Source organism: Mus caroli, unplaced genomic scaffold, assembly GCF_978045245.1.
Source record: "Mus caroli unplaced genomic scaffold, Mus_caroli_1 scaffold_9, whole genome shotgun sequence".
Classification (NCBI taxonomy): domain Eukaryota; kingdom Metazoa; phylum Chordata; class Mammalia; order Rodentia; family Muridae; genus Mus; species Mus caroli.
In genome coordinates, this window is record NW_028227264.1 from 11,920,634 (window position 1) to 11,933,563 (window position 12,930).

Consider the following 12,930-nt stretch of genomic DNA (forward strand, 5'->3'; position numbering starts at 1 on the left):
TGGATGAAGCAGTGAAATTCAAAAATACTTGGAATTGAGCTAGGAAAAATTGATTTTTAATCCCAATATCCACTTTGCTGTGTGAAATCTCCTTTGGTGGGTGGTGTCTGAAAAGCTGCTTAACTGACAAGTGTGTTTGCACCTGTGTATAATTTATAAATTCATGGCTAGAACATTAAAGGGGTCTTTGACTGACTTCCAATTATTAAATTTTACCTTTTAATATTCAAACCCGCATACACATGTTTCCGATGGCAAAGCTGTTATTCATTTAATTTTGGAGCCATTATATCTAGGCGTTTTAATTAAAATATTTTATTTATAATCATCATTATTTTTCATTTTTGTTGTTGTTCTTGTTTTGTCAGATATGCTTGGAAGTCAGAAGTGGTACATTCCCGTTGCTTGTCTCCTCCCATACTTTACATGGGTCAAGGGATGACTTCAGTCTGTCTGTCTTGCACTACAGCTGCTTTATGCACGAGGCTAGCTCACTGGCCCTGAGCAGTGTTTTCGTTGTAAAATTCCAATGTGGGGGTTATTCAGAAAGTCATGTTAATCCTATTGACAGATTATTAAACTCTCAATTTGGCTGCAGGGTTAGGTCCTATAGTTCCAAATACCTGAAACGGAAGCAAGAGAATCAATCACCTGAGCATAAGAACTCAAGACCATCCTGGGTGTCATACACTTCAGAAAATGAATATATTCGATTTTAAGTGTCTAAATTTATGACTGGCATTATTAACTATAGGCATATGTGTATACACATATACATACATACACACATGCAGATAGTGTTAATATTACACTAGTATGAAAGGAAAAACAAGTTTCCGGTTCATATTAAAAAACTCTTAAGTTTTACAGCATGTACATTAGCTGTGACACTAGCAAATTCAAGCCTGGTATTTATGCAAGTATGTGCACCAGAAACCATGTGCAAAAATGTTCATGGAAATTTCATTTAAATCAGCTAAAGTTGGGAAACTTGCAAATGTTAGTGAACATGAGAAGGGTTAGGTAACAGTTAATCTGTTTCCAGATAACCAAAATAACACATCTGCTCCTCTCAAAGCATGTGGACTTCCCGCTGATGTATGAGGGGCGAGGTCAGAGGATGACTGCGTTCTGAAAAGGTCTATCCCAAGGAGAGAGCCAACTAAGGCTAAGGAAGACATAATGGTGGGCTTTTTTTTTTCTAGACTGTTTGTCCTGATAGTAGAGCATACATCTAAGAGATGTGCACTTACTTAACGCATGCTGAATCACAATAAAATAGATGCATCAACTATAGTAAAGAGTTTCCAGACTTGGGGTGGAGGGAGTCAGAGGATGATAGAATAGAGTGGAGAGGAGTCTTTGTCCCTGGCTGGCTCGCTAAATTCAGTGTTTGAGCACTGGGGACCTGCCAACTCAGATCTCCAATCCTCAGAGGCTCACAAACTTCCTGCTTGGAGTCGCTTGAGGATGGATGTATATGGGCACACAGAATGAAAACAGATTCAGCCACCCTTCAGTTCTACACAGTTGTACAACAGGATCGGTGGAGAGAAGAGCAAAGCTGTGCGGAGAACACAAGATGAGAGAGTTAGTGGCAGCTTTTCAGTGGATGGTTTCCGTTTCTGGGGTGCGGGGGGTGGACCAGATAGGCAGGTATGGCTCTGGGTCCCACAGGGACTGACCTTTGTTCTCCTGCTCTCTAATAGCGGAAACTAAGCCTTACAGATAGAAAAAAAAAAAGGCTCCACCGCTTTGCTTATTGTTTTGAGTTTAAATCGCAAACCAGCGGCAGTGAAGGGAACCTCTTCTAGGGGGAAGCTCTGGAGCGCAGCGCGCACAGACTTCTCTGCAGGACCAGCGCGGTGGCTCAGTCCCAGGAGCCACAAACTTGCCAGGATCAGAGACAAATTAACTAAACCCACGTCGAGCTCATTGCACTTTCGAGACGCGCGAGTGCATGAAAACTCCTGCGAGTTCCCTGGGAAAAGAAACCATGCCCCCCAGGTCTCTCCCCAACCTCTCCTTTCCCACGGAGGCGAATGAGAGCGAGCTGGTACCCGAGGTGTGGGAAAAGGATTTCCTGCCTGACTCAGATGGGACCACCGCGGAGTTGGTGATCCGCTGTGTGATACCATCCCTCTACCTAATCATCATCTCGGTGGGTTTGCTGGGCAACATCATGCTGGTGAAGATATTCCTCACCAACAGCGCCATGCGGAATGTCCCTAACATCTTCATCTCTAACCTGGCGGCTGGGGACCTGCTGCTGCTGCTGACCTGCGTTCCAGTGGACGCCTCCCGTTACTTCTTTGATGAATGGGTGTTCGGCAAGCTGGGCTGCAAACTCATCCCGGCCATCCAGCTCACCTCGGTGGGGGTTTCTGTGTTCACTCTCACTGCCCTCAGCGCTGACAGGTAAAAAAAAAAAATTACAGGTAGCAAAGGGGCAGACTGGAAAAGAGATGAACAGGGGCACGGGGCTAGGATGACTGGAAATTGGAGTGTGCTACCAAGAAAAGGATGTTGGGAAAGGTTAGGGTAGAGGTGGGGGGAAGGAAAGTATATGTATATAAGGAAAGCTTAGTGAGTCGAATTAAAACATAATGAGAAGTGGAGCTTAAAATTACAAAAAAGTATTTAATACTTAAAATTGCACCAACTTTAAACTTGCCTGCATTCCTCCACACACTTGGGGAACCTTACTATGCACAGAAAATCTACAGCATAGAACAAGTTCAAATTCACTTGTCTCCTGGAATTTTTTTTTTCTCCAAGCCCGCACAGTGTACTTTACTGATTCAGTAGGGTGGCATTCTTCTATGTTAGAACTTTAAGTTTAACTTTAGGAAGCTGCTTAGTTCAGCCTATGCACTATTTACAATATGAAGTAAATATTAGTCTGAGGGAAACCATTAGAACAATAGGTATTCTTCAAAAAATAGACTCTAGTAGGCCATCAATGGGGAGAGAGGCCCTTGGTCTTGCAAACTTTATATGCCCCAGTACAGAGGAATGCCAGAGCCAGGAAGCAGGAGTGGGTGGGTTGGGGAGGAGGGCGGGGGAGGGTATAGGGGACTTTCCGGATAGCATTTGAAATGTAAATGAAGAAAATATCTAATAAAAAATTGTTAAATTAAAAAAATAGACTCTCATATCTCGTTTAAAAAATATTATAGTTTTCTATTTCTTGTTGAAATCAAGTGATTTCCTCCCCACCCCCTATAATGCTAAATGTTAACGTCTCAAGACAGTGCTATGAACACAACCTTCATTAACAAATCTGCTTCCACGTACTCTAGCACTGTGATATATCCATTGTTCCACTTGTCATTTTCCATGTGCAGATCCTTAAGTTTGGATAATGTAAGTCCTCCTGAGATTTCTAAGAGGAAAACCTAGGAGGCTACAGCTGTTATCCCTGGCTGCCTGCATCGTGCTTTCGGGTCTTTGCAGGAAGGAATGTCTGAGTGGGTGACTGGAGGCAGTGTATATAATTAGGTATCATTTTTGGAGCTGTGGTTTCATTGCCTTGGGGATGAAGGACAGAATGAAGTTATTTAGCTAAACAATTTAACTTGAAAATGATATTCACTCACCTTATTATTTTGCATATTGAATTATTAATGAGTTTGGATTTGAGTTTCTTGGGACTGGCTATAATGTCCTTATACCAATTGGGAATTGAAGAGTTACTTTTATTGGAAGTAAGACAATATTCCGTGGAGGGTCTTTTGTTGTTGTGACGTAGATACTTATTTTATAAAATATGTAATTTTTAAATGCTCATGGAAAAGTGATTAAAATTGTTAAATACCTTATGAACCTTATTTTGTCTTCTTGGTACCAGTTCCATTATCTTTCAGAAAGTTTACTTGAACTTCAAAGCTAAAATATGACATTGAAGCTGGGCTGCCCTTCTTCAGGTGACCTATTCTAATCAGACTGTTAAAGAAATAAACTTAATTAGAATAAAACACAATATTAGCAAACACCATCAGTGAAATCTACACCAAGCATCCTTTCAAAAAGAGGATCTATATTCCTTTTTAAAGGGTGGCATTTGTAGCAAGATCAGAGCTTGAGTTTATTGCAAACAAGTTTTCTAGTCTATTGTCATGGAAACAAGTTTGCCTGGCTCAGAGACCCAAGACTGAAGAGCCTCCTGTATTTAGGACTTTTTGAGGTCATCATATGCATACCAGGGGGATTATAATGATAAAGACTGGTGGATTGCCTCTTATGGACAATTGAGTATCCTGGCTGTTTTCAATTTGGGTTTTATTGGAAGCTTAAATTTTTAAAAATGTCAAAAACATATAACAGGGACAAAAAGGGGAAAAAAAAACAGGTGTAAGGAAAGTGAAAGTAGACAACTATAGGGTGACCTGTATTTTAAGGAAAGGTGATTACGTTTTCTGAGAGCTTTTGAATTGTCATCTCAAAAAGAAAAGTTACCTCTTATAGTGTGGATCCAGCTGTGATTTTTATAGAGTCATAGTCACAGAAAGAACTGCAATTTCTGCATCTAATTTATTATTTTATTATTAAATACAATATGCTATCTTATGCCAGAATGCAGTAAATTATGTCTTTTACTCAATTGATTTTAATCACTGCTAGGTTGCTTCCATGTTCCTTCTTCTTAGAAGGAACATCATTGACTTAAGATGCACTGTGTTGTTGCTGAGTATTAATAATATTGATTCCATAACTTAGTTATAGCTCATGATTACTTGTTTATTTGTGTCACACATAGTAAGTAAGGAGGGAATGTGCCAGGCTGGATATTACTGCAGCTGGATCTTCAGTGCCGCCTTTATTTGTACATATTTTGCCGGGAAAGGTGTGATAGAATAATACAAAACATATGCTCCTAATTTACTGTTACCTATTTAGAAAAAAAAAGACTAAGAGTTTCAACATGACATGATGCTTTAAGAGAAGGCATATGCTTCTCTAAATAGCAGACTTCTGTTGTTTCCAGAAATTCACTGTGATTGTGCACCCCCTACTCTGGACAGCTTGCAGGAAGCCTGAGGCACAAATGCCCACTGCTGCATCAGTCCTGTTGAAAATTGTTTCTAAGCATGACTTACGTGCAGATCTGAAAAATATTAGTAAAGTAAAGGCAGAATGAGGTCTCAACTCTTATCTTAGAGGCTCTGCCTTATTCAATTATTGGAAAAGTCCAGTCAACCCTCCTCATTGCACAGCGGTCATAGATGACTTGGAAGCTTGATGTCCATTGAACATCACTTGACAGTGACCATTGTATACTACCATTCTATCCTAACCCAGTGCTCCGCTTACCACAGGTGCTCTTCATTAACGTTGTCCTTATTACTCAAGCCAACAACCATTTACTGAGAAGCCACGGTGTGCTCTCTGCATTCTCCTGTGCACTAGAGAAGCAATAATGAGAAATAGCTTTGCTTCTGTCAACATATGGTTCACACCTGGACTTTTGCTGGCCTCATTTCTGTACAATAAAGCTTGATAAGCAAAGAAAGGGAAGTTTAAGTAGACATGCTTAAAGAAACAGATTTTGAGATGTTTTGATCATTTTTTTCAAGAAGTAAAAATGAGCTAATTCTCTAATTTGTATTATGATTAAATTCAAATTTATATTTCCATTAAATTTATACCCCATACAGACATGAATGAGATTCAAACTGATGAGTAAATCTATTGATGCTTAATAAATGAATGATGGTTATACATCTCTATATCTGCCTTTGGATTGGCTATTCTTTAATTCCGCTTTCAATTAGAAATATCTCTCTGAGACTATTTGTAAGAGAAAAATGTAACAGCTTACACATATTTGCTATACTGCAGAGTTTAATTAAATAGGTTTTTTGCTGAAGGACATCTTTCTTATGTTTTATGTAAATATTTGAAGAAAGCATGATAAAGCATGCCCACTTTAATATGCATTAGATGGCTTTACTTATCTCTTTATATACTTTTAAAGATATACTAGCAGCATTAATATTCTTTCACAGCTGGATCTATGGATCAGTGGTAGAGTGCTTGCTTGCCTTGCATACATGATATCCTGTTTTTTTTCTAGTACTTCTGCCTCCCCAACAAACAAACACAAACAATAATTGTAAGCTGTATTACAGCACTGATAGCATTGGTAGGTAACCTGTTCTTTTTGTATTGTAATTCTTTGTTTATAGAATTTACACTACTGTCTTTTCATTCTGTTAGATATTATTAAGAGATTTCCTGAGCTATAACTCATCTTTCTTGCTGGAGGTGAAGAGAGTCATCCCTGTTCAAATGGTCCCTCTTATCATTGCCCCACTCTCCTGCTGGATTTATTTTCCTAAATGAATTTTGGCCTATGGCCAGTAATCTAATAAGATTTTAAGTTTCTTTACCATCTTTTTAGGGGCATAGTGCATATTGTAATCTGAAGATTTGCGTCTTCCTAAAATTCATAAACCACAATCTTTTCCAACAAAGCATTGGTAATAGGTAATAGGACCTTCAGGGTGTGGTTAGGTCTTTAGAGTAGGGCTGTTTTGAGAAGTACCCCAGAAGGACCCGGTAGAAGACACAACTTATGTACTTTGAGCAAGGGCACAGTGAAACCACCAACTGGACCACTCTGTGGGTAGAAAGAAAGCCTTTTGGGGGAACAAGGTGCCAGGCTGCCTCTAAGAACAGAGGCTAACAGCTGGTCTGGAAAGCAAGTAGGTTTTATATGACAATCCCCAGGATGGGGGTCTTTGAGCAGATCAGGATGCTCAGACTGATCAGGAGTGAGATGCCCTTGCCCAGGCAGTCCAGGTAGTTGACTGTTAGGGGAGAAGGGAGGTAGTGGCTTTCCTGGTAACAAAAACCAGTTTAAAAAAGTCCTGAGGAATGACGAGTTTAGGTTTCTGTTTACCCATAAAATCCTTCTGTTTACCCAGCCAGCATCCTTCTGTTTAGGACACTGTTACCAGCACTGTCGTTTTGGGGGCCTGCTTTGGATCTAACATTTGCCATCAAGGGAAAACTCTCTCACCAGGCATTGAACTTGTCAAAGCTTTCATCCTGGACTTTCCACTTTCCAGACTGCATAATAACTTTCTGGGGTTCATAATTCACCAAGTCTAGGGTATTTTAATTTAGTATTTTAACTTACCTATAACTAATTCTCTGAAAGTGTATTACCAGATATGCTATGGAGAAAGGCATCTTCCTTTTATTTTTTAAAAATATGAAGGGCATTGAGAATGTCCCTTTTGGTCCTTTGCTATCTAAAAGAAGGCTTGTTATAGAGATTGAATATCCGTCTTATTCCTCCTCCTCAATTAAACACTTACATTCAGCCACCTTACCGATGTATGTATGTATTTTGGTAATTTGCCCTTATGAGTTATCTGATAAGCGTTATCAGTCAATAGATATGTAACTGTCAGGAGGGAGATGTTTTTATCCATACTTCACAGTGAAAATAAAGAGGACTTAAACTTCTTTTCTAAATGATATCATAGGCAATAACAAATTAGTCTGACTGAAATTCCTTTCTATTATATATTATTATCTCTTAGATATACTTTCAAATACCTTTAAAGACAAATATAACTTGCTTTTGTACAATTCGGTTCGCTTGAGTTTTCACTCCTTAAAAGTGTGGAATTGGGCATGATAGGTAGGGATTAGGACACAGTATCTCAGAATGTGAGTCCTGTACCACCTGATCTTACTGCACATTACCACCAATACACAAGAGATGAGAAGAGAGGCTTCTGTATGATCTAAAACAATTAAACTAATCTATAAAAACAGGGAAGCCTTCAGTTATCAGTTTTCTCAATTGGATTGTGGAGAAAAATCTCGCTCTGGTCTAGGGTTTGTTGATGCTAAGGAAAAATGTTCAAAGTCCCAAACACCTAATCTATGAGGATAGAATCAAGGTAGAACGCAAATGCATTGCTTTGTGGACCTTTGGTAATTCAGTTATTTTCCTTAGATAGCATTATAATGATAGGTTGGAAATGAAAGTATTTAAATATAAAATCTAATAGCTGGTCACATTCAATGTGTACTGTACATTGACTTAAGACAAAGTCATTGTGAAAAAGCCAGTTTCCACTGCTCAAAAAAATCCATTTTTAAATATTTTCTTCTTTCTTCTTGTGTTCTGTGCCAATAAACCCTGCAATGAATTGTAGACACTGATATGCCAGGGAATTTGTATATTCCATACATTAGGAAATGGCCAGGGGAGAAAAAGTGTTGGCACCTCTATTGCCAGTGAGATTTATTTTCTTCTCCCTCCCCCTCCCTCCTTCTCTCCCTTCCTACCCACCTCCATTCCTCCTTTTCTCCTTCCTTCCTTCCTAGAGAGTAACTTGAGACTTTTGTCCTAGGTACAGAGCTATCGTGAACCCCATGGACATGCAGACGTCTGGTGTGTTGCTGTGGACCAGTTTGAAGGCAGTGGGCATCTGGGTGGTCTCTGTGTTGTTGGCGGTCCCTGAAGCTGTGTTTTCAGAAGTAGCACGCATTGGTAGCTTGGATAACAGCAGTTTCACAGCATGCATACCCTACCCACAAACAGATGAGTTACACCCAAAGATTCATTCTGTGCTTATTTTTCTTGTCTATTTCCTCATACCCCTTGTTATCATCAGCATTTATTATTATCATATTGCAAAGACTTTAATTAAAAGTGCACACAATCTTCCTGGAGAATACAATGAACATACCAAAAAGCAGGTAAGCTGATTCAGGATGTGTGTGTGTGTGTGTGTGTGTGTGTGTGTGTGTATGTGTGTATTTGTAAGGATGCTAGTCAAAATTAGTGACTGCTATTTTCTGCTTTATTTTATGGATTGTCCATCCTATGAAATACAAAGACAGACCTGGGCATTCATTTGCTTTAGCTGAAAGGATTCTTGGGGAATTTCTTACATGTGCTTGCATAGCATGGTGAAGAGATCTACCTGGCCATGGGCTGTGACTCTAACAGCAGGAGGGAGAAGGTTGTAGGCAGGATGTTCCCTGGAGCTTACTGGTCAGTTAATCTACTATGTGTGCATAGGTTTCAGTGACAGAACCAATCTGTAAAGATAGAGAATGATAGCAGGAAATACATGTATGCCAGCTTTTGACTTCCACACATATGCACATGCACACACATACACACATGCACACCCATGAATACATATGCATACACATGCATGAATTATAAATAAAAAGAAATCAATGTTTGTTTTTAAGCTTTTTACATGAAAATATTTTTACAAAGTTCAAGATCATCAATCTGAAAATTTTTCATTTTAAGAATAAATTGATTATCTTCTTCTAGTATCCCTGTAAGGGCATCAGAAAGAGCAAAGAAGGATATCTCTTTAATGATCATGGGGCAGTGCCAAGGGCTGATCATGAGGCTTGAGTGGGTAGCATTAGAGGAGGCTCTAGAAACTGCAGAGAAGCAGAGAGAATGAATGTAAAGCCAAAGGCAGCTGCTGGTTGGTACTTGGTGGTTGGTAACTGTTCAACCTTTTCCATAAAGATCATACAGGAGTTGAAAATTGGTAACATGTAGATTAGCTACATTTGTTGTTGTTGTTAAAGAAAATGCACTAATAATTTTGGTTAATGCTATTTGTGTGAAAGCAAAAGTGAACAAATGTTCTAGTGTGAAAGTTTCTTATATATTTCCATATTCCTGGAGAGAAAACTCTAAGGGGTCAGAACTCCTGTAACTACCAAGGTTACAGAGAGGTGATGGACACTTGTTGCCAATTTGAAGGCAAACAAATTTAATCCGAGATTACTAAAATGTTAGTGGTGGGTTAGATGGAGTAAGAGAATGGAGCTGTGAGCCACTGATCAGAAGCAGGTGGAGGTTGCTATGGTGCAGAATAGCCTTCATTAATTAAGAACTGTCATGAAGAGTTGAAACTCATTTTAAAGACTTAGTGACTCAATGTTTCAGATAAATGAATGATTTGTTACCCATGTATCTGGGATCCTGGAAACCAAATATCCATGCTATAGGAGCATCGTGTCCTTTATGTATACTTCACTCAGAGTTCTGTAATCCAATTTGTATTATAATGGGACACTTGATTTTTTTTTATTTCTTTTAAGTTGAGTTTCTCGTATAGTCACAGCTTTTTTTCTCTCTTTTGAATCATCAGTTCTATCTTTTTTTTTTTTTTTTTTTTTTTTTGTTGCAAGTTTCTCTTTGAAGTCTTATAAGCTCTGATTGGGTAACTGGTTCTTGACACTTGCTAAGACACCATCTCAAAGCTTACCTGAAAATGTATCTCTAGCTTCAGACTGCCATGGAAGTTTAAAGCCATGTTGCATCATCTAGAGAGGCCACACAGAGGATTCTAAATTCCACACTCACACTTCTTAAAATGGTTAGTTTGTCCAGCTTAGCCCACTGAGATGCATCATCACTACCACAGCATCCCTCATGAGTGTCGGCTACACTCACCCTGCCTTTCAGACTTTCCAGTTCTTTCTGGAGTATTCTGAATGCTGACTAATGGCTTCATCTCAGAAAGTGTAGTGACTGCTGTTAGTGTCTTCTGATCTACTGTGCCCACTCACACTGTTATATTTAACAATTTAAGCAAATGGGAAATAAGATCTAAATCTTGTACTCTAGACTTTAGGTTAAAATATTAAATGTCTAACTTTGAATACTACGTATTTCATCCCTGAGGACCTTCTTACAAAGCAGTAAGCATAGTATGCATTCTATTAAAAACAACCCTAAAATCTAATCCAGTTTATCGTACTAGTGTTGATATTTTTCTTAGAAATTAAAAATTATTTTATCTATCTATCTATCTATCTATCTATCTATCTATCTATCTATCTATCTATCTATATCTATCAATCATCTATGTATCTATCTGTGTATCTATGTATCTATTTATGTCTGTCTGTCTGTATCTATCATCTATCTATAGCTATCATTCATTTATATATCTGTCATCTATATATCTATGCATCTATCTGTGTATTTATCTGTGTATGTATGTATGTATCATCTATTTATAGCTATCCATCCATTTATATATCTATCATCTATTTGTGGTGTGTGTGTAAACATGCATATGCATGCCATAGTGTGTGTGTGTTTGTGTGTGTGTGTGTGTAACAATTTGAGGGACAGTTTTTTTGGAGTTCTTCTTTTACCATGTGGGTCATGAATATTGAACTCAGTTTGTCAGGTTTGGCACCATATGACTTTAGCCATTGAGCCATCTCTCCAGTCCCAGAAAAAAAATTGTAAGTTAGGAGCCTAAATCAATGTCTATTTGTTTGTTTTTTATTATCTACTTGTATTAAAGAGGGGCAGAGGAGATAAATAGATAGTGATATCTAGCATAAAAATTAGTCCTCTTTCATCAGGTCATTTTTTACTTGTTTAAATACCCTGATATTTAGAAAATATGTACACTTGAGTGTATTTTGTTTAATTTATTATTTTAATATAAACAAAATAATTTATGATTTTACTAACATCATCCTATCTTAAGTAAAGGGAAAACATTTTAAGGCATTCATTAAGATTACTGTTTGACATGAAGATAGTAATTTATAATTTATCATCTGATCTTGTGTAATAGTAAATATATTCAGGAGAATATGATGTAGTAACCATAATTGTCCTGGTCAAGCTGTTAGAGCAATCACTTTGATGAGCTGATGAGGTAAGGATACAGTTCTTGTGTTTGGGATCATCTCATGCCCTGACTAACCTTGCCTCTGTGGCTGCAGCTGACTCCATTTCCTTTTGACCAGTGGGTGTCTTTGCTCTTCACAGATGGAGACACGGAAACGCCTGGCTAAGATTGTTCTGGTCTTTGTGGGCTGCTTTGTCTTCTGCTGGTTTCCCAACCACGTACTCTACTTGTATAGGTCTTTCAACTACAAGGAGATAGATCCTTCTCTTGGGCACATGATCGTCACCTTAGTGGCCCGTGTTCTGAGTTTCAGCAATTCCTGTGTCAATCCCTTTGCTCTTTACCTGCTCAGCGAAAGCTTTAGGAAGCACTTCAACAGCCAGCTCTGTTGTGGGCGGAAGTCCTATCCCGAGAGGTCCACCAGCTACCTCCTCAGTTCTTCAGCAGTAAGAATGACTTCTCTGAAAAGCAATACAAAGAATGTGGTGACCAATTCTGTCCTGCTCAATGGACATAGCACAAAGCAAGAAATAGCACTGTGATGGGATACCATCTAATTCACTCTTGGAAAATACCATTTTCAAAGTTTTTCCATTATTACTGAGCGAAGCAGAACTAAATAATGTCCACATTTATACTGCTCCCTAGCTAATTCATCAGGAGAGCTCATGATTGACTCAAGTGCAAAGCAAATACTTTTGTCTGAATAGAAAGAATTTTACATTACACTATACACGTCTATACTGCACACACATAACTCACATATCTTCTGCTAACATTGGTCTACAAATTCCCTTGAGATTTAAGGTGTTTAAACAAGCAAATGTGGCATATTTACTTTAAATTCCTTTTATCTTAAATCATAGAGAGCCGGGCGTGGTGGCGCACGCCTTTAATCCCAGCACTCGGGAGGCAGAGGCAGGCGGATTTCTGAGTTCGAGGCCAGCCTGGGCTACAGAGTGAGTTACAGGACAGCCACGACTACACAGAGACACCCTGTCTCGAAAAACCAAAAAAAAAAAAAAAAAAAAAAATCATAGAGAACATTTCCATAATGACTCTGTAATTTAATGAGAGGTAATAATTAAACTCCTATTTTTTGAAATATAAATTACATCATTCTTCCGAGTAAATTTTATCCATAATTAGTATATATATATGTATATATATTAGATATATATATCTTAATTTGAAAAAATTTTCAAAGTGGAGCTTAGTAATTGTTCATTAATATTTATTGTTCTTTGTATAATTATAATTTATAGAAAGG

The 12,930-nt window shown here is 38.3% G+C and overlaps 1 protein-coding gene across 1 annotated transcript; it reads left to right on the forward strand.

The window, feature by feature from the left end:
• Nucleotides 1-1,909: 1,909 nt before the first annotated feature.
• Nmbr (neuromedin B receptor) lies at nt 1,910-12,683 on the forward strand. Its single transcript, XM_021175163.3, has 3 exons — nt 1,910-2,418; nt 8,376-8,724; nt 11,801-12,683. The coding sequence occupies exons 1-3, from the start codon at nt 1,961-1,963 to the stop codon at nt 12,200-12,202; spliced, it is 1,209 nt and encodes a 402-aa protein (XP_021030822.1). The 5' UTR covers nt 1,910-1,960; the 3' UTR covers nt 12,203-12,683.
• The last annotated feature ends 247 nt before the right edge of the window (nt 12,684-12,930 follow it).